The following is a 23036-nucleotide window of genomic DNA, read 5'->3' as shown; positions in this document are numbered from 1 at the left end:
TGGTAAAATACTTGGCACCCTTCAATGTAGATAGCATTTCATTAATGTTAGGTAGTGGTTGTCGATCAACCCAAATGCAAGCATTCAAATCACGCAAATCTACACACATCCTGAGAGACTTATCGGCCTTACGCGCTAAAACAATGGGAGACAACCATTCTGACCCCTCTATGGGTTCAATCACTCCCAAAAGACACAATCTGTCCAGTTCATTCTTCAATTCATTATGCATACTAAGTGGTACTTTGCGAACTTTGTGTGCAACTGCCTTAACTCCCTCTTTCAAGACGATTTGGTGCTGGAAACTCTTGAGTTTACCCAACTTGTCACAAAAAATTTCAGGAAACTCATGTGTCCATTCAGTTTCATATGAAGCACTCAGAGAATGTACAGATTCAAAGTCAGGCAAAGAGGCATAGTATTGCTTAGCTTCACGTCTTGACAAAACCATGTCCTCATGGTTTGGATCAAGGATCATGCCAAGCTCACCTTGTTCATGCCAACCCAGCAAATTTGTACCATCTTTGACAACATAAATAATTGAAGATGTAAAATCACTTTTGTATTCAAGTTCAGCTCTAAACTTTCCTAATACCTCCACTCTTTTGCCTCCATAGGCAAACATTTTAATAAACGACTGAGACAACGGTACTTTCCCTAAAATGTCTAAATCCTTAACATTGACCATTGAGAAAGGAGAACCTGAGTCCGCCAGAAATTTGATACGAAAACCATTCACATTGATAGAACAGGTCGGGGACTTCCTTCTACGAGACCCATCCATAGAAGCTATTTCAACAACGCCATCCGCATCCATGGGAGAAGCAGACAACATCAAAAACTCATGATACTCATCATCATCATCAACAACATACTGTCGTTCATCAATGCTCTTCACCATGTGTGAAGAACCCTTTTGTACACCAGTGGCTTTGCACATACGTGCTAGATGACCCTTCTTGCCACATTTGAAGCAGGATTGATTGACAGCAAAGCAAAATTTGAAGTTTCCCAAATGAGATCTACTCCCACATCGATAACAAGACAAGCCTTGAGTATCATTTCTGGGCTTATTGGCAACAAATGAAGAACGAGGAGAGTTAGTATTGAATGTCCTTCGCTCAGAAGCCTTAATGGGCGCTTTGGTGGTGACAGCATTAATCTCAGAAGACTCAGCTGAAACCACAGTAGATGACGCAGGAGTTGACGCAGGAGTATTCATTTCCTTCATGCAAAACTGGGAATGTTCAACTGATTTGGCCAAGGTTAAAGCAGTTTCTAAGTCAGGATCACTAGAGGATAAAAGTTTTTCACGAACCTTTCTGTCACAAGTGCGTTCAATTAGTTGATCCCTAATGATTTCATCCCTGAATTCCCTGTAGTTGCAATTGACTGCCAAAATCCTCAAAGCTGCAACGAAATCGTCAATAAACTCTCCGGGCATTTGCGCACGTTGCAAAAACTTATGACGCTCCAATACAATGTTTCGTTTGGGACTAAATCTTTTGTCCAGAGTTTTGATGAGAGTGGCATATTCATCAATTACTTGTGCATCACCGTCATTTCCTGAAACGGATATTCTTACTTCTTCAAGAGGTAAGGTTTCAAGAATGGACCTTCCTTCAGGTCCCAAATTGTACACTAACAACGCCTTCTTCTTTTTGGAGGTGAAGGTATCACCATCAATGGCTTCGATGTAGGCCTCAAACGTGGCTTTCCACTGCTTCCAGGGCATAGGAGGAGGACCAGCAGACTGCAAAAAGGGAGGTGGCGAGGCTACCTTTTCCATTTGCGTGGGTGAGTTGCTGCCACAAAATCCCAAGAAAGAAATCCAAAAATAAAATAATATTTTTAAAGTGCCTGAATTCCTCTTTTCTTTTAAAGATTGTATTCACAAATTTTAGATTGAAATTATAATGTACATGTCATGTTATGCCCAGAAGTGCATGGAATAGCTGCAGCGGACGTCACAATGTAGTAGAATGCGCATCAAGATTCCCTGATAATTGTAATGACAGCAAACGTCATAATGTGCTTCTAACTTAGGTAGAAGCAGAACGAGAATGACAGCGCGCTGTGGAATAGGAATGACGTGCAGAGGTCGCGTTGGCTTGAGATGAGCAGAGCTCGCGCTATGGCAGGAAATTTAACAAGGCTAAATTTTCAAAACAGGAAAGAGGAAGTCTTTTTGTAAACTCACGGCACCCAATAAATCAGCAGGAATGCGTGAACGTCGAGCAGCTTCTGTAGTTGTTTAAGCGTCTAGAAGATTGTTACGATAATCCGACGTCACGGTTGCTCCGTCTTTTGAATCAAATGAAAAGAACCTCTGAGAAGAGATGAAACACTGGACCCTCGTTGCCAATGGAAGGATGACACATACGCCGTCGTAAGGAAGATCATCCTTTAATCACGTCCAGTATCCAGCTCTCCCGGCAGCAACTGTCCTCCCGGGGATTCTACAATTACATTCAAGAACTGGAAGGCACGAGTACAATAAGGCTTGTGATGGAGACTCGTGGCAATTAAAGAGACAGCATAATAACATGCAGATAACATCCCAACAATATGTCAAGGCAGCCATGTGGTCGTTAGCCATATCCGACATTAATCCAAGGGTGCTAGGTGGGACTGAAATGATGAGCAAGCATACTGAGCTCATGCACACAAGAGCACGCAAACAAGGTTCCTAAACCAAGCTACTCAGCCAAGTAAACAATAAAGGTGCCACACAGAGCCGTGTAGTCACATTTCCTGAATGCGTTCCAGATGGTACAGCGGGTTCATGCATTTAGATGGGCCAAGTTTAAAAAATCAAGAGGCGGGACCCAGCCTAACCTTCTCTGGGCTCCGATGGGCATGGATGGGCCCTCCCTTGGCCCAGGCTTTGCCCAGGCACAACCCAAGCATTTCCAGCACCATAGTCTCAGGTGCGATACTTTGTAGTGCTTATGATCAGGCAATCCAGCCCCTCTCTGAGCGTTGGTGCTATGAAAGCAAGGGGATCTCTGGGACTGAAGGTCCCTGCCAGGAATGTAGAGATGTTCAATATGGCACAGGGCTCTGTACCCCCACACATAGCAGCAGTAGTGCTCTTCTACTATTACCACTACTCCTAGGTATATATAGTTTCCTTCTGACATATGGGTCTTTACCACTACCACAATTTTATCACCACCAAAGCCATGCATACAGCCCTAAATCTATTTAAAATGCTTTCTAATTCCACTTCCGCTGAGAGATTCACTTCTGCGCAGAGGTCCCTCTTCTGTACAGTCATGGTTGTAATTAACTCATTCGTTATCAGGAATTTGGGCTACAGCATTAGTACTTTTGTGACCCTTCCATATCACTTACTCACCACTGGAGCACCATGGGCCAGATGTAGGACCCTTAAAATGTGCAAGTCACAAATTGCTTCATTTTTTATATTAAGCAGGTTTTTTTTAAGAGCATCCTGTTTTCCTAAGAAAGGAAATCAAACTCCATTTAAAAGAGAAAAATGTAATGTTTCTGTTTCATTTTTTAAGAGTAGGCAGTGGTCCATGGGACCTCTGCCTATTCTCAAAAAATATTTACGCATACATTCACAAAGGGGAAGGGGTGCCCTGGGGACCTTTTCCCATTTGCCAGTGGCTTACCACCAACTTGAAGTAGGTGGAAAACTGTGAGTGTTCTGTGACCGCTATTTGGAAGGGAAGCCCTTAGCATGCCCCTTCCTAATAGCGAGTGGCAGACCCTATTTTGCGAGTTGATAATAGGTCACAGACTTGCAAAATAGGGTTTGTACATAGGGCAGACCAATCCCCAACCGCCAGCTATGCTCCGCTGACCTCTCACTCGCCACCGTCCCGTGCATCCAAAGAACAACCACCGGCGGGATATCCTTCTCCCACCTCGCCACCAAGACATGTAACACTCTCCCACTGAGCCTTCGACCGACCCAAGACTTGCTGACCTTCAGGAGGATACTCAAGACCTGTCTGTTCGATCAGTAGCGCCCCCCCATCCCCAGTGCCTTGAGACCCTCACAGGTATGTAGTGCGCTTCACAAATGATTGATTGATTGATTGAATATTGGGGTCGCAAACAGGCAGATTTCCAGTTTGCAACGGCAAAAAACTGTCGCACATCTGGTCCTAAGACCTCTGTCCTGAACACCCCAGGCTGGATTCCAGAAAGATTGATGTATAGGTATGTGTGAGTTACTATTATAGTACTTTAGCTTACTCATGAATTTCTCAAGTGCACCAGGAGTACACCTGGCATTTTCTTGGTCTCAAGGAGTGCAACAAGTGTAAACACATCAACATCTTTGTGAATCGGGCACCACTCCCTTCACACTATTGCCAAGCTGACTGGCTCTTCGTTTAGAACAGGGCCCTCCCTCTACAAACCACTTGCACTAGTCCACAAAGCGTTTTATGCTAATCCCAAAATTGTCCTTATGATGACAAACATTACTCTTCTTGCAACTTAATTTCAGCTAATCTTTGCTTCTTAACCGCAGCTAGACTTCCCCCCGCACTTCTGAGTCCAGTCCTTCTGGGACCAAAACACCAGAACCCTCATCCACCGGCTACCAGAGTCAGCAGTACAGGATAGGAGTGCAAAGGTCATTTGCTTAACTGTTTATGCAGTCAGGGCATTTAAATGGGCCGGGTCCTTCCAGCTCTCAGACCCGATAGTATTTTAGAAAAGACATGAAAACAGCTCCCTTGATTTTCATAAGATTTCTGAGCAATAAATTAGAGTTTTAGGTAATCCATGTCAGTGATTCAGTTCAGATTTCACATTGTGTTCCGAATCTTCCACTCCGGGATGTTGCTTTTTGTGTATTTTTTTAGCATTTTACTCTTTTACGGTGCATACTTTGGACTAAGCCATCTTCAGGTGTTTATAACAGCTGCGACTAAGAGCTCTCACACAGAAATTGTTTGAGTTTAAGTCACAGCTATAACTGCAAAGGCCACACCCATTTCAGAGATCCCCCACCTTTTAACCCATTTGAGCTCTGCATGCAGTTCTTCTTAAGAGTAGAGCTGCTATGTCAGTTGTGCCTATGTACCTCAAGCAAGGAGTCATTTGCCCGTTACATTTGACCTGTTAACATGTTTCAGGTTCAACGGTACTCACATATCTATGACCATGTTGTTTCTGTTCCACTCTACCCATTTTCACTTCCATGAAATAAGTGTATTCTTTCTTTAATGTATAACACTGTTTTTCAAAATGTAAAATGCTGCTTTATTTAAATAAATGCATATTTGATGTATTTAATAAATAAACGCGTATTTTATTTTAGCATTCTTGTCTAGTGCTCTTAGACACAGCATATCAGTTCGCTGTACAATTATACATCATTTTGCACAGCTTTTTACTAGGACCTGTTAATAAGTAACCTTATGAAATAAATGATAACAATGATGCATCATCCATGAGGGTTACCTGATCCTTGGCTTGTTTTAATGTAGTTGACACACAGGTTCTCCATGCCTACACAGAGAATGTCCTCCGTAGGTGTACATCCATTAGAGGAAATGCTCATGAAGCAAGTTGGGCACTTGTATCCGTTCGCCGTCTCATTTACAGGAGGCACTAAAGGGACAAGGAATATACATCTCAGGATTTTTTCCACTACATTTGAGGAATTGAAAACATCATAAAAGGTGTTGATTTCTGACCCAACGTCAATGGGATATGAGGACCTGTCTTTACATGGACCACATCACTCCCTGTAAGACTGTCCCAGTTAGCCACCTCCATTAGGTAGCTACTCACCTCTCAAATCTCCCATCAAGTGGGAACCCCAGTGTACATTCCTGGACAAATATACATTATCCAAACTGGGAAATAAGCAAGTCCATCAATACATCTCCTCTACAGTGGACGTGCAGCACCAAAGGTCCTGCCAGTCTCACCTGCAATGCAAGCTGTCTCAGCATCATTATGAATTAATAGATTAACATTTTCCCCAGAACCTCTGACCACAACGCTGTTGCCCACGGACTCCACAGGATAAACTTTGGAGCCAACACCATATACTTAATTGAATGTCGACTGTGAGGCCTATTCACTCTCCACTGGGATAGTGAAGCCACACCATCAAGGCTTATTCTTGGAGAAGCATTTAATATGGACTAAGATATAGCACGATAAAGTAAATATCACTCAACAAACTCAAGATGGCAAGGGCTTTTATTTACATGTGTGTCAAATAGTAAATTAAACACAATACATAGAGAACCCTGAAAGGCCCCAACACCTTCTTGGGTTGAGGAATTACCTAGAGCATTCATATAGTGTTCATGCATGTGGTTGCTATAACTTTGGTGTCCCAATGGGCTATGATTGAGTTGAATCAGGGAACTTTGGGACTTTCTACAAGTGATGCAATGTTACATAATTGCAACAATCTTATGATTTTTCCAAATCTGTTCTAAAGGCTCTGGCCTGGGTGGACTAGTCTGCTGGTAGAAGCTTCAGCTACTCCGTTTTTAGTCAGTACCCTGTTTTAAAACCTATTAAGGGTGTCATCTCTGCACAACCTCCCTCTCACATGTACTTTATTTTGTTTTATAGCAGCTCTCATACCAGTGTAGGTTGTTGGTACACTTTACACACACACATACAGAGAAAATGTACCATACATGTGTATTAAGAGTATAGATACTGTTACAAAAGGCAAAGGCGACTATAAGATGTAGGATTCACATGCTACTTATGCTGGTAGGCAGGTTTTAAGAGTGCTTGGTCTGGAGAAGCACACATCTAGGATTCAGAACATAACACAGTGGTTAGGGTTGACTTTACTAATAAGAATGTATTTCTACCCAAACAAACCTTTTTTTTTAGCAAAATCAGGATAAAGAAAGATCGGGAAAACATAACTTTCTAACCTATACCATCCAGATTGTATACAGCTCTCTGTTGGCAGTTCATAGCTCACTGTGCTCGGTTATCTTTGCAACTTATGAACTGCACAGTTACAAAAGAATCTCTGTGACAAAAGAAGTAGCCAAATGAGTATGCACATAAAATACTGTTCTGAGAAAATGCATCGTACATGTTCTTTGCAGCAGGCATATTAATACTCTGCACTACCTTCGGTGAGTCAAAACTGGCAGTAGACAAAACTTCCATCTCTTGCCAGCAGGCACTTTAATCACTAGAGTAATACAGAAGAAACTTGCTGTGCTTTTAAAACCAGCCCCCACTTACAAAACCACCCTCACATCCTTACATCCAACTGATGTCCTGTAGGGCTAGTCTAGCCTTGCATCCTTCATGTTCTCCATCCTGCTGGGCCTTGTACAGATCATCCCTTTATTAGGACAGCATCCATTTTTTGAAGAGAAATTCAGCTCCTCCTTTCGCAGAGGAAGTCAGCTCGTCTACTCCTCACAGGTCACACCAGCCAAGCATATTCTAAGAGTGCACATTTTGTTCCCAACTTGGGTTGGAAAATAGCAATCCTTGAGAAGTTTGTGTCAAAGTAATGCACTTGTTTTGACCTGGTGCAAAGATGTCCAAATGAGAGGCTCTCTAGAGTTTGTATCCCCCTTTAGTGATTTAGTGGTCAGGGCAAAAAGTCTGACACAATCAAGTGCGTGTTTATTTGAATAGGCCAGCCTCTTTTTAGTATGGGTGAAATACATCTCATTATTGTATGTGAGCTTCGCAGGCTTCTCCGGTGACCATAGAACAACTGTATCTTTCAGGCTATTCAGGGTATGCTATCTCACTGGAGGGCATTCCATCGTAGTAACCATTTTAAATCCATAGGCTTTCCACTATTGGGCCTGTGCTGCTACATTCTGGTGGAGTTTTAGTAAATTCCACTTTGCTGGCACTTTCAACTTACAGCAATGACTTACATTCTTGTAGGATCTACTGCTGGTGTTTCTCTTCCTCAACCATATATGAAGGCACCTAAAATAGTACTCCTTTCATACCTAGACCTACCAAGCCACTTCCATGTCACACGGTGGAAACATACTCCAAGTAGTTCTCGTGTGGCAGCTTGTGCTCAGTTTTTATTTCAGCAGTTTTATTTAGCAGAAACTTGACCCGAATACCCGATACCAGGTATCAGAGCGCTTTACATGAGCACATTCATTTTTTGTTAGGCACGGGGAGATTACGTGATTCGCCCAGAATCACAGGATGTTGAGCGTCATTGCAGAGACTCGAATCTGGTTCCACAGATTTGAAGTTGACCGCCCTTGCCTTTAGACCACATCCTCTCTCTAGAAGGTTAGCACTACCTCCACTTCTAAGACCCTAGCCCACCAGGTATTCTATACCTAGCCATTATTTTAGGGCAACAGTAGCTGGCCTGGACTCAACATCCATCTTCATCTAGACATTGCTGATAGCCTCATCAGTTGCATTGATTATGTGTGTGCCAGGGGATTATGAGGAAATTGTTTCACTGGCCTACTGTTTCTGAAAGAGACATAGTTGGACAGGGAGTGGTGGTGTTACAAGTGAGCCAACCTGATGCTGTTTACAGGCACAGGCTCCAGGTATTCCTGGCTTTTGGTTGGGGTTTGAGGTTTGGTACCTTACCTCCTATCCAATCCACCCACAGCAAGGTCTATTACCTCAGAGGGGCTTCTAAAGTAACTCTGATTAATCTGCTGGACTGAAGCCTGTGCAGCTGGGTGATTATTTGGGACATTACACTTTAAGTGACCATGTGCCCCACAACAATAATGCCTATACCTATTGACCTGAGGTGCCTCCTTCCTTCCTCCGCCATTCACATTTTTCAGAAACTTAAAAAAGGGAATCACTGTTTTCATTCCTGACATTTTGGCCTTTTGCCACATGTTCTTGCCACCAAGGTTGCTTCTTCTGGTATCCCTGTTCACAACTCACTTATTAGAATGTGCTGTAAATAGTGTATTGCCAATACTCAGTGAATCAATCATGACAAAGAGTTTCTGAACTAAGTAGCAAAATTGATTTATGCACATCAGATTAAGCAATCCATGTAAGATTGACAGTTTATTTCCCTTTGCATACCGCCCAAACTTAAAAAATTCTCTCAATAAATGTTTTTCCAATTCACATTCAGTATCTTCTTAGAACCTTTATATAGTTTTAATACTGATTGGAACATTGGGATGATGGATGCTCCATTGAAAACAATGGAGTGCTCAAGGCTTCTCACGGCCGGTAGAAGCACTGAGCATCAACATTCTAATGTTTAACAAAGACCTTAATGATGCCCAAGGGGATGTCAACCCCCTCGGCCCGTGTAACAGATTAGAACATTTAGCCCTCTATAGGAGAAATGTTCTAATATTCTTAGAGCCATCTGTAGTCGGCTCTACTGGCCATTAAAGGCATACGACCTCGTTAAAAAGGCCCTTGACTTTGGATTGGGCCTTTAACACTGAAGGAGGCCTTTTATGGCCAAGTAGAGTCTGTTATTGCGGGTTCTAAGGCCATATTAATGTTCCACCCAATTCCGAAAATGATAGAAACCTACAGGCGGTCTACTACGCTCCATTGGATCTATGTTGCCTTCTAAAGAAAGTGCTTAGTAAAGCAACTATATTTTCTCATCTACACATTATGGAAACAGGATAGCTGCCAGTTAAAAAACATTCACCCATGAACTTACTGGACATGGAGGTGTAATAGTCTGAGATGCATTTTTCCCCGTAAGGCACTAAAGTGGCAGTTGGAAGCTAATACTGTCTCAATTCTAGGGCAAGCTTCATCTCCTGTATCTTCCTATTTCTGCTAAATGTCTTCCACTCTGTCCATTTCATTCAGTTTTATCCAGTGTGCCTTTTATTCTTTTTCACTAGTAAGCCTTTGTTTCTTGATTTGAAACTCTACATCCCACTTGAGCGCTTTGAGCCTCCACCTTTCCCTTTATCTTTCAAAGTGGGCAACCCTATCTGTAGGGGAAAGCAATGCTGTGGGATTGGGTATGTACCCAGTGAGGGGAACCAGGGGCACAGGAATAGCAAAGGTGGAGAATCTGAAGAGACTATACCTACTGCTATTTCTATGCTTGTGATGACGATATTTTCACTATTAGATCTTTTGAAATTCATGCTGATATTAACATTTAACAGGCAAATTTACTCGGTGTATAATATTCACGTTTAGACTGACAACAGCTAATATAGGCCTTTCAAAATGGTTAGTGCAGTGTCTGGCTGCCAGCTTGTTCCATCTTGTGTATCTTTCTTTATTTCAGGAGAAAATGAACCAGCAATCGCAAATGGTGTCACTTTTGTTTTCTGTTCCTATTTGTAAAGTTGTGTTTACACATTCTCCTCTGAACACACTAACAATCATGTGCAGAGCACTTCTTGGATCAAGCATATATCATTATGTTCCGGATAACCATTAGTGGAAAGTATGTTTAGAGTTGGCTCATTCTACGAAAAAGATATAAGAATTTAGGCAGGACATTTTAATCAAATTCATTCGTCCCAACAAGTTAAGCGGAATCTTATGCCACTTTTTTGAAAAGAGCTGCCACTTCTTTCAATAAAGGTTCGTAGTTTAATGAGTTTATGTCCGAGATCTTTGAAGAAATTTTAACCCCTAAATAAAGCGCAGCCAGGCAATGTCCTGGAATTTGAGGATTAGACTGATAATTCATTATAACTTGCGTTTTATTGATATTAAGTTTGTAACCTGCAATAGCCCCAAAGTTGTTGGCTTCTTCTGAGATCCCCACTAGTGCTTCTGCCACATTGGTGGTATAAATGGCTAAGTCATCGGCATAAGCAGTAATTTTCAGGATTTTGTCTTCATGATGCATGGGTTTTATTTTGACTTGCTCTTGAAGGGCATTAATAAACGGCTCCATGGAAAGAGCGAAGAGTAGGGGTGACAGAGGACACCCCTGCCGTGTCCCCCGTAAAATTGAAAATTTAGGTGAAACAGCCCCTGCATAGCTGATCTTGGCATTAGGGTCTTTATACAAAGCTTGCATACTTCTTAAAAAACGTCCTTTAAAGCCATATTGTTTCATCGCCCCCCATAAATAATCCCATCCCACTCGGTCAAACCCCTTCTCTGCGTCTAAAAGTATCATCCCGAGTGGGGTGTGGTTAGTTGCTGCAACATCAAAGGCGGTAATCGCCATGTTAACATGGGTGGTAGTGTCCCTCCCAGCTACGAAGCCATGTTGTTGTTCATTTACCAACAACGGCATAAGTGGGGCCATGCGAAGAGCCAACATCTTGGAGTATGCTTTAGCGTCAGCGTTAATCAATGATATAGGACGATAAGAGCCACATTCCGTTAGTGATTTTTTTTTTTTAAGGAAAAACATAATTTTAGCTGTATTCCACGATTCTGGTACCTGCCCAGTAATGCCAATTAAATTAATAACTAAACATAAAAGTGGTAAGATTTCATCCGCGCAAATTTTATATAATTCTATGGGGAGGGTATCCTCACCAGCAGCTTTATTAGATGGGAGAGAAGTAACAGCATAATGCAGTTCCTTTAACGTAGCTTCTTCCTCAAGCCTATTAACACATTCTTGATCTAAGTATTCACGAACTGGGAGATTTTTATTAATATACATTTGTGTCTGCATTTCTGTACAACTACCCTCTGGAGTGTAAAGATTTTTATAGTATGTTACAAACTGATCCATTATTTGTACTGGCTGGGTATATGATATATTATTAGGGCCTTTTATGGATTTAACTAATGTTGTCGCTCGGTCATCTGCCACCTTGTAAGCCAGGGCCTTTCCTATCTTGTCCCCACATTCATATTGTGCCAGTTTATATTTGAGCAGCTTTCGGCTATTATTATCCCTTAAAGCACATTTAAGGGTCGAACGTGCAGTCACTAATTTAGTTTCTATTTGTTCAATATCCTCCGCCCCCAAACCACCAGCTCTCAAATTGTCAGCTAATTGTTTTTCCAGCTGCAAAATACCATTTGTAACAATCTTATCCTTTTTCCTTTGTTCTGCGTTTTGTTTATATAGATACGGTTGCACGTGACCCCTGATAGAGGCTTTACAGGCATCCCAAACTGATAAAAGTGATGCACTTCCTAAATTGAATTCAATAAATTCTTTGATATGCGCCTTCAGTGTTCCAACATAAACTGCGTCTGCCAATATATATCTAGGAAAGGTAAACAATCTAACTTCCGGATCCTTTTGTATTATACTAAATGACAATTAAATTGGATTGTGGTCCGACGAGACCTTTGGAAAGATCTCTATACGTCCAAACTCAATAACGTCGTCTGATGCCCACGCCAAGTCTATTCGTGAATACAGTTTGTGGGGTGAGGAGTAGAACGTATAGCCAGGTTGATCTGGATACAAGCTCCTCCATACATCTTTTACATTGTGTATCCGAGCTAGTTCTAATATCGCCACCCTAGTTTTACGCATGCGTCTGAATAGACCTCTCTTAGTCACATCCTGTTCATAGTTTACCACGCAGTTATAATCCCCCATCATAATAAGTTCTCCCTCCCACGAAAGCAATTCAATATTTAACCAATCAAAAATGCGCGGGTCATCAATATTTGGCCCGTATATAGCACAGAAAACAAATTTACGGTTCTCGACCTGCATTTGAGTAATGGCCCACCGTCCTCAATTGTCCGAGGCAGTTTTAATCACTACCCCCCATGGTTGCTTTTTTTTCAAGATTGCGGCTCCTCTAATGGGAGCGTTAAAAGTAGTACACACCACCACTTCATATCCCAGTTGAATCAGTATTTTTTTGTCTTTAAAGCAAATATGCGTTTCTTTTAACATAATTAAATGTGGATCATACATTTTAAGTTCCTCATAGACCATACGCCTTTTGTTCTTATTGTTCAAGCCCGAAACATTCCAAGCTAAACACCTAAATTGCAGCATTATAAATTCTTAATAAGAAAAAACGTTCTGTACCTTTCATTAATTGCCATAACATTACCTGTCTGCAGTTTCTAACGTTAACCACCTTAAACCTTGCCTTGTCCTTTTCTTTTTCTCCCCCCCTCCATCCACCCCCCCACCCTTGCCTCCCTTCCATCCCACTGGTACCCTCCCCCCAGTACCTACCCGGAAGCCCCCCTCTATTTTCTGCTGCCGTTAGAAGGGCAGCCACCCTGAGAGAATTCCACAGGAACCCGAGCCCTCTATATTGCCATCATATAGAATGACCATCGGCCAAAAGGTGAAATACAAAAATAAAAGAAGAAAGAATGACCCTAATGAGTTATAAACAGCAGTAGTACCCATACCAATTTATTCTGATGGTTTTTTTTTTTTCCTTTTTTTCTTCCCCCCTTCCCCCTTTCCTTTTTTTTCTGCCTCATTTCATTCTAATCCATTTGCTTTCTTAGTTTACTTAGTTAAGTTTTTAAATCCAGTTTTGAGAGGAACTGCTCCGCTTCTTTGACATCATGGAAAAAGTGACTGTGTCCAGATTTAATAACTTTGAGGCGAGCAGGTTCTTGTAGATAGGCCATTGCTCCGTGGGACTTGAAAGAATCGATCAATTTACATAGTCCCCATCTTTTGTCCATAGTGACCTTGCTGAGGTCGTATTTAACAAAAAAGGTTATATTATCAATTGTAACTGGAGTATTTGGCCTAGCTTTCATTGAAACTGCTTGTCGCAGCAGATAGTTCCCAAAATAGATTAAGAAGGGCAGTGGATATTTACTCTCTTGGGTTCTAGGGGTGATAGGTAGTCTATGTACCCGCTGGAGCTGTGAGTCCCAGTCCCAATCACCCAAATCCGGGAAAGCCCTCTGTAAAATCTTTACCATGTAGGCCCTTGCATCAGCTCCCTCAGATCCCTCGGGTATCCCAAAGAGTCTCAGGTTCTGCCGCCTCTTTCCGTTTTCCAGAACTTCAACCTTATTCTGCAGGGCCCCTATTTCCTCATTATGGCGATCAGATGAAGTCGAGGTAGTAGCGAGAGTTTCCTCCACTTCCACAACTCTTTGCTGTAGTTCCTCGATTTCTTTTGTCATGCCACTTAGTTTATTGGTAACTTCCTGGAGGGAGCTGTGCATTTTAGAGTTATCTTCTCTTAGTTGTCGGAAATTCTCTTGTACCTCGTGGCGATGATCCATTAATGTTTTTAGGATTAAATCCAAGGATGAAGTATTGGCATTAGCACCAGCGTTGGTGTGAACAGGAGCCGGTGGAGAGGAGATGGAGATAATAGGTGTTATTGTTGAACCGCATTGTGGGGTAGTAACTGTGATAAATTTGTCCTTCTGAGAGTCCCCAGCAATAACAATGGCAGTGTTATCAGTCCTGGTGATACCATTAGTTAGTGTGTTTAAAGAAGCAGAGGGATCAGTTATAAAAGGCGACAATGGCAGTTCAGATTCTCTGTTTACATCCGCATTAGATAAGGTGTCACTTTTGGCCGGAGTAGCTTGTGGCTTTATTAATTTGACTCTAGGGCTCACCCCTACCGTAGAGCACCCTTCTGATAAACTTGGCGGAAGAATTTTGGCCTCTCTTTTTTGAGCCTGAAACCACTTACCGAGTGGACTCTGATCTGTAAGCAGCTTCCTCCCGCTAATAGTTGGTATCAATGTATTTAATAAAGTTGCAGGGGTCATATTTCTCCCCCTTCTTAGCTTTATTTTTTGTCTTCCCCCTTTTCCTTAGAGCAGAGGATCTGATAGCCTTTAATTGTGCAGAGGTATATTCTATGTCCGCACCTGTATCTTCGCCACTCTCAATATCACCAGTCTCAACCAGCTCCTCGTATTCTGCATCGTCAGAGTTAACCTCTAGATGTGTCTCGCTATCAGTAACCTCATTTATACCATTTACATCAGTGACATTACGGAGACCAAAGTTTCTCTCGCCAGCTTAAGTTTGATCTAAAACTGGTAAAAGTTGCGGGGACTTAAATTGAGGTTCAATAGCAGCATCTGCAGTATCTGTGGTAGGAGTAATAGGAGTATCAGTCGTGATGATCTCACTGTGCTCAGTCTTATTTACGCAGTCCACCATATCTGCAGCGGTCTTGCCCGCCATATCTAGCGACCCCTTACAATCTTTAGCTAAATTTCCAATAGATTGTTCAGAATCAGTATCGTATATTCCTGCTGCTTCATTTTTATCCTTTCCTTTGTCCTTATTTTTGGCAGCAGTAACAGCAGCGGTATTAGCTTTATTAGGAGTTTTTCCAGAGAACTGAATAACTTGCTGTTTACTAGTTTGTTTGTTCCCCTGGCGAGGCATCCTTGCTACCACTGCCGGTGAGATCGGTTTGAATACTGGAGTAACCCCTTCATCAAGACCATCTTCCATGGGGGTGCCTCTGGTTGCTTTATTCTTATATCTTTTTCGTTGTATTCCTCTGCGCGTTAATAATCTGTTTTTTAAAAAGTTGGACAGTATTATTAATAGCTTTTTGTGGGGCTATAAGAAGCCTCGAATATCAATGTCAATTCTGAAATTACCATTGGAAAAAGGAGGTCTTAATTTCCCTGATTTTAGAGCCTACTTTTTTGCTTCCTTTTTGAACCGGCTTCGTAGTCTGTTTACTAGTTATAACCAATTTTTCTTTCATCAATTTATGCTTGGCAGAGAGGCAAAACTATTTTTGGCAAACGTGCAGGATCCGAATTATTTTAAATGTGTAAAATTTAAGACTGCACGGGATGCAGTACGTATCTGGAATATGATTATGATTAATTGTGAAACTTCTTTTTTTTCACACTGACTTGTTACTTTGGGGTAATCCAGGGATTTTTAGTGATAATACGGGACGAGACTGGGCTAAATATGGTATTCTAAAATTGGGAAACTTATATGGTTCAAGTGGCTTCTTACAATTTGAAACTTTGAAACTTTTGTTCAAATTACCGGAAATGATGCGTTTTAAGTATATTCAAATAAGGGACTATTTAATTCGTAAGATGAACTTGATATCTATAAGTAGCTCAGATTTATGGAGCTGTTTTTACTCAACAAATCGAAAATCACTAATTAGTATGGGATATAAGTGTTTAAATCAAAACAAGCTGGATGAAACTCCTCGATTAGCGATAAAATGGACTTCCATATTAGGATTTAATGTGACAACTCAGAATATCTCAAACGCTTTAGTAAACATCAACAAAGTGACTTATTGATCTATTCTAATGCTTCAATCCTACAGAACAATATCTCACTTATATTATACACCTCTAAGAATTTCCAAATGGGCACAAAACAATCTGAGCAGTGACTGTACTAAATGCCCTAAGTGTGGGCTGGTGGCTGCAGATATTGTACATATGATTTATACATGTCCGGTATTAACAGGGTATTGGTCGGTAATAGAAAATATTTTATATAAGCAAAAAGTGATCAGTTCTCCATTATCAGCAGCCTCAATTTTACTTGCAATATAGCCATCTAGTACTACCAACATAGATTTGTTAAATATACTTCTGACCAGCGCTAGATTGGTTATTGTGAGAGCTTGGATCTCCCCGAACCCTCCTCATACAATGAAATGGTGGGCGTTAGTTAAGGAGATCTATACTATGGAGGGTTCAATTGCAAGGAACCGGGGAATAAAAGCAACCGGGAAATTGGTTAAAATTTGGGGCACCTTTTTAGAATAGTACATGACTACAGAAGAAACTAATAGTAGTAGGCCTCAGGGAATATATATCTGTGTTTTTCCAATTTGTCATTATGGATCCAGGAATATACATAATTTCTCCATTTCCTTTGTGTTCTGTTTTATGGCTATATTTAAAGGATGTGTAATGCAAAGAGTCTGGCGTTACTTTATTTGTATTTAGATCTGTACCGTTATTTGATCTTATATTATATGTTTTGTTAAAAATGTATTCGTTGATCTCCTTGCCCTGCTTGTCAATAAAAAAAAATAAAAAAAAAAGTTGGCTCATTCTGCAGTAGCCTGTGAAAATAATGCATTTGTGTTATCTTCATGTCCCCTAAAGTGATTGACCCTTCGTGTGGGAATTATGGGCAGTTGTATCAAGTGTTAGAATTGTGGGATTTAAACTAATGCAATGTAGACAGAGATGCAGGTGCATACCACAGATGCCCTTTCACTTGCCTTTACAGCAGAACCCTTTTTACTGACATCCTAACAGAACCTTTCCATGACTTAGCAAGGCAGGGTGGTCTCTTTATGGTAGAGCAGACCCTGCTTAATTTGCCTTTGAGACGTATAATAATGTTTATTTATGATCTTTGATTTGCTTTGAATATATTGACTAACATATTTATGTATTGATTAAAAACTAATTTGATGATTTGAGTTTAAAACTTTGCTAACCCTTTGATAAACCTTTATGATTTTGAAACTTAAACACTCTCTGTCTTACTTGTGGAGCCAAATGTGCTTCACGTTATTGACTTGTATTGATGATTGATGCCAGCCTCAGTCTTTTCTAAAGATTCATCAGAGTGCTTTCCGAACCTGAATTTGTACAAGAAGTTTCAAGGAGCAAAACATTCTATCACTGGTCACATTATGGACATACTATCACCTCAAGAATTCAGTCACAAAAATCTGCCTTATGCAGCCCTGTATATGTCAGCAGCATTCTGTGCAAACTGCTTTCAGCTGATTGATTGTCCTTTAATTGGTGCATGTGCAGTTCTTCTTTGACAGTCCTAATAAGATTTGCCAAATAACTGAAAATTTATCCAATGAAGAGTCTGCAGAATTAACTACCTGCTGGGTTCTAAAAGTATGTGTTGTTAACACTACTATGGTGGATTTATAAGTACACATTTTACAAACTGAGGTTCTCTTTAAACATTTTTAAACCTTTTTCATTTTCAAAAACCCGGTCACATGTATGACCAGATCAGGCATGTTCCTTACCCTGAAATTTGTTATTGTTACATTTCTCTGAGTCACAGCACTTTTGTGTGATCTGGATGGAAACATCAGCAGTCGTGACCACAACTTCTTTTCCACAGGAGCCCTTTTTGCCAGGCTCACCGCAACCCTTGAACGCAGTCAATTTGACGTTTGTCCCTACGTGAAAATAAAACATTTTCTGGTTAAAAGAAAAGGGAACAGCAGCAACAAAGCAGCCTAATATCTAACACCTACACAAGCACATGCACTCTATCTCCGAATGACACTGTGGCAACTTGGCCCATTTTTAGACTATTTTTAGCATATTTTCATTCCTTTTTCTAGCCCTTCAGTACATTATGAACTTGCTTCTCTCAGTGCAATGTGTGTTGTTGACATCAACAGCTACTTTTCTGAGTTCTAACAGCAGCAAATGTTTCAGAGGTTAAAATATTTCATAATAAGTGTAAGAGGGCACCACTGATTGATGTGGAATACAAACGAAGTGACATACAAATTACATTTAAATATTGAGCTAGTCGTGTGTGGGTAACACACACTTCTCTCCCCCATAAATCCTAACATATTTTTAGAAAATTCAATACCCTTAGCTGTTCTCCATCTGCACTGTGTACCAACTTCTTCCAGCATTTTGTAAATGGTCTCTCTAACATAATTTCCAGGCTATAATCTCAGCAATGCCCTTTAAACCAAGTTCAAATGCATTTTGGTTTAATTGCTGTTATCGGACCAGCCCATCCATAAGTTTGGATTGACTGTCTCACCAATGATCCAGTACTTTACCTTCCACAAATGCTATACCGAAGGAGCACATAATATCATAATTGTTGACCCCAAAGTATGTGAAATGTCAGACAATTGTGAAAAATTACATGTAATGTACACAAAATGCACTTTGGCTTATCTCGAGTGAACACTGAACGCAGGTGCATTCCTCATTTTCAAAAAGTCTCAGAGAAGGGGAATGGTTCATATTGGAAATTTCTCTTATGGCACATTTTCTGCCAGAATCTGTCTCCCACAAGACTTTTTATGCTTGAACAGCTTCCACTTCAGAAAATTTGATAAATTACACAATGGCGTTACCTCTGACATTTTATGAAGCATTCATAATGGGAAATTACACAAGCTTTCCGAAAAATTAGCATGGTCTTACTTATCACAAGCTGTGCTGAACTGTGCCCTGAGCAAATGAGGAAAGTCCAGAATATTTGAATGAATGTTCTGCCCCAGAACAGCCGCCAGGGACTCGCATTCATTGAAATACGGATCAGCTGTTTTAAATTTGCTTCATATTTCACAGTGCAAGTGGCAACCCACCTTCACTTTTAAGGGAGATTAGAGATCTCCTTGCAGTCAGGTGCAGTGACTGCACCCGTATGCTGGGTAACATCAGAGGAGGTCATTAGGACCCGGTTTTCTCCCTCGAGAGGGCTGCTGTTAGGAAGCGCACTGAAAGTGCACTACCTTTTTAGACGCACTTTCAGAACACCTCTTAAAAGCATGTTTGTGTCTGTGCCCACGTTGGAAATAGGGCAGGGACGCAGACGCAAAGTGATTCCCTCATTTAGATGGATCCACGCCCCCATGCAAATGTGGAAACGCCCTCTCATGACAGCACTGGAGCAACTTGTGCACCAGTGCTATCTGTATTGCAGAAGGGCCCACTCAAGCGTCTGCAGCTCCTTCTGTAGTACCATTGTGCCCGGGGGAGCTCGAAGCGGGTGCACATGCCTTTTGTGACCCTGGGCACAATGCATAGAATGACCATAGGTCGGAAATGAAGACTCAATTCATCCATGCATCCATGGACACGTACCTGTTGTTATATTCCGCAGGCCACTGATGCATTGAGTCACTCCTTTCTGGCACGGGTTAAGACTGCCAGAGCAACTGCTAACGTTGACGCTTAAGCAACTCTCACAAGTGAGGGAACTCCCTGAAAAGAAAAGAACATTTATTTTGTCAGATTTTGTGTGCATTTAGATTTGTGATTATGCAACTATTTTACTACTGGGCCCATCATGTTTGTCAGAAACTAATATTTATGATATATGTTGGCTCCGAGAACATTGTCAAAGGTACACTCTGGTTCTACTGTACAACAATTATTTTATATATTGGTATTCGATTAAACTGCGCCTAAATTTCTCTTTTTGAGACTATTGTCCAATCTGGGAACTGGGTACATTAAATCATGCTGAGCCACAGGCTGGTGAATCATTTTCTATATTTTATGCACCTAAAAATTGGCGTGACAAGTAAATTGCTTAAAATAAACAAGCACTGGCAGTGCAAATAAGTCTGGCTTATAACTGAAACTTCCTCTTCTGTCATATTATGATGGCAGTTGTGACCATGGCGGTGTGAAAATTTGTCCGGCGCTTTTCCACCGGTAGCAATCCACTTGCTGGCCTGGCGGGCAGAGCTAAACCGCTAAAATGGTGCTGGTGCCTAGCTTTTTCCGCCGTCCGGATTAGGATACATGCAGAAGCCAGCTTTTCTGTGGAGGTCTCTCCGCTATGGAAAGACTGACCGAGATTGTGTTTGGGGGCCCGTTGCGAGCCTCTGCATGTTGGGGGGGTGGGTGCACTGGGCGCTACTTTCCAACGTACCAAGTGGCAGGCACAGTGCTTTGCAGACGCAATCTCCGCTAAGTGGTGGCCGGAATAAGTCCAACTGCCATCCTAATAAGCCCCTAAGTCATCATGAATGTACTCATTCCTGGACTGATAGATTGATTCATCCACCCAACGGGTCAGTTTTTTATTTAGCCAATTATCCACCCACAATAAAACATACTGACAAATGCCCACATGTACGATAAATAAAAAGAGTGCACATAGAAAAATGAAAACATACCACCTCCTAAATTTGATGAGAAAAAGCTAATATAATATTAAACATTAAAAGAGGCTGTCATCTTTCAATGGTATTGTACACCATTTACAACTGTTTTACATTCAACATAGATGCCTTATTAAGTAGCAATGGGTTAGCCACCTTGGTACAGTAAAAGCAATCACACAGTTTGCAAAATAAAATCTGAAAATGCTAAAGCCATATTAAGCCAAGGTGGCCGACATAACACTTCTAAATATGTTGACCATCTTGGAACTAGAAAACAATGATATACTATAGACAACACCATTTCAAGATGGGCAGCTGGCTTAGAAATAGTCATTTGCAGTAGGATGCAGCAAATGGAATTTGGGGCAGGCGAGCAGCCGGTAGGAGTGTGTGTGTGAGATGCAGGATGCTCATGAAAAAGAATGAAATAAATTAAAGCTGACATATGAAATGAAAGCATCGAAACTAATGGATTGGCCATAAGCCCAGACAAAGAAGTGCCCTTGTTTTCAGATGGAGGTACACATATGATCCGGACAAATGCTGTTACTCACTGCCAATTGCAGAAATGGGTGAAACAAATGCCCCATGCAGTATGCTGTCATGGGGAGAAGCAGAATAAGAATGACACTTGAACAGATAGAAGAGGCCTGGCCCAAATGCCCTTTATGGATGTATGTTAGGAGAGTTTTATTTACAAGGACCTGGCAGACACCACCCCACTTAAGAAGGCCTAACAAGGATTAATACAATGCCAGTCTTCTTCTCAAAGGATTGTCCAAGGTATCTGTGAGATTCCACGTAACAAAATAGATATCAGTCTACAGCCTTCAATACAGTGTCAAAACAATCCACCCGTAAATGCCTATTGGAGTTAATAAATCTATTTCATAATAGGTAGGCCAGTCCTACTCCCTTTGTAACGTTTAATAATAAACATATCACACCTTTGGCATCTGACATAATGTTTCCCAATTAACCAATCAAGACTATTATCTTCATTATTGAGCTATCGCCATAACAAACTGAGGCCTTCTGTTTTGCACATAAGCCGGCAACCATCATCAACAGTCGAAGAATAACAAATATATACAAACTTACACTTAGCAAAGCAATAGACAACCCAGTGAAATCGGACTAACAAGGATTATCACATAGCAAATCTTCAACTACAAGTGTTTGACCAAGGGGGTAACCAAACTACACCCCTCGAGTACAATGTACATCTGTGATATTCCTTGTAATAAAATATCGGTCTGCAGCCTTTAACTAAGTGCAGTGGCTATCCACACTTAAAGGCCCGTTGGCATTAACCAACACTTTTCACAATAAATTAGTCAGCCTTACTGCCTTTGTCATAACTTTTCATAATAAGCATATCAAAGGCATATGGATGGATTGCTGATTTGCAGGAAACGTTGTGGCAACACTATCCCACCCACTCAAGCTGCTGCCGGTGCTGCCACAGGAGTGGGTGCTGCAAGCACTGCTAGTACATGGAGACCGCGAGGGCCTTCATGATCAAGGCCGCCTCATTGCCCTATCATATTTACTCTTCTGGACCTCTCTAGGGGGCAACTAGAATCCTATTGTCCCACGGGGTAGAAACGGCCTGCAGGCCCGCAGGATAGTTGTAAGTCGGCCCATCTGAAGACCCACATCAGCGCCAATGCCAAGGAAGAAGAAGCAGTGCGAGGTATAGTGCCAGCACCAGTGGCTGGAGATTAGATCCTAATGGGCCACAAGAAGTGAGATGGCAGAGATAGGCAGCATTACTCCTTGTGCAGCTAGGTACCCTGGAGCATGGTTGAGAGCTTTAACAATCTTTCAAGGGATCGAGCTGACAGAGGGTGGAAGTGGCCCAGCTAGGTCCATGGTGCAGCTTGCTCCCCGTGGTGTGCTCCCCTACACCTGGTCCTAGCCTAAAGTACTGCATGTTCTTTATTGGCTTGCCACAGAAGATTTGATTGGTATCCAAATAGTCTCCAACTCCAAGCCATATAAAATACCAAAAAGTGCAAAGAAAGTCGGTGCTCCAATAAAACCAAGATCTGTGCTCTATGAAGGCACCGTCAGTTTTATTCTATGGACACAGTGTTAGTTTCATATGTAGAGTGCGGTGATTGACTAGAACTGTACATGACTATCTATTCAGAGGCACCCAATTTATTGCTTTCGACTCACAGTCAACAGAAAAGTTGCTCCCTTCTGCAATCCCAGTAAGAACTGCATGGGCAAAATCCAAACATTAGCTGAAGAATTAGAGGGAGAGAGACAGGTGCCTCTTTTGGGAGTGGAGGCCATCTCCCCCACTCTCCCTTGATACTCAAAAGTGGTTGGTGGTGTCAAACGTAA

General features: G+C 41.5%; 1 protein-coding gene across 1 annotated transcript in view; it reads right to left on the bottom strand.

Annotated features, from left to right (window-relative positions):
• Window positions 1-23036, bottom strand: part of LOC144767709 (urokinase plasminogen activator surface receptor-like) — a 113298-nt gene that overhangs the window by 59415 nt on the left and 30847 nt on the right. The window contains exons 2-4 of the mRNA XM_078651098.1: window positions 19651-19770; window positions 17832-17987; window positions 5449-5598 (exon numbers count right to left, since the gene is read on the bottom strand). Of these exons, the coding sequence (XP_078507224.1) occupies window positions 5449-5598; window positions 17832-17987; window positions 19651-19770 (426 nt within the window). The remainder of the gene's footprint in view (window positions 1-5448; window positions 5599-17831; window positions 17988-19650; window positions 19771-23036) is intronic.

Source organism: Lissotriton helveticus, chromosome 7 (assembly GCF_964261635.1).
Source record: "Lissotriton helveticus chromosome 7, aLisHel1.1, whole genome shotgun sequence".
Lineage (NCBI taxonomy): Eukaryota > Metazoa > Chordata > Amphibia > Caudata > Salamandridae > Lissotriton > Lissotriton helveticus.
This window is presented reverse-complemented; position numbering and strand designations above follow the sequence as displayed.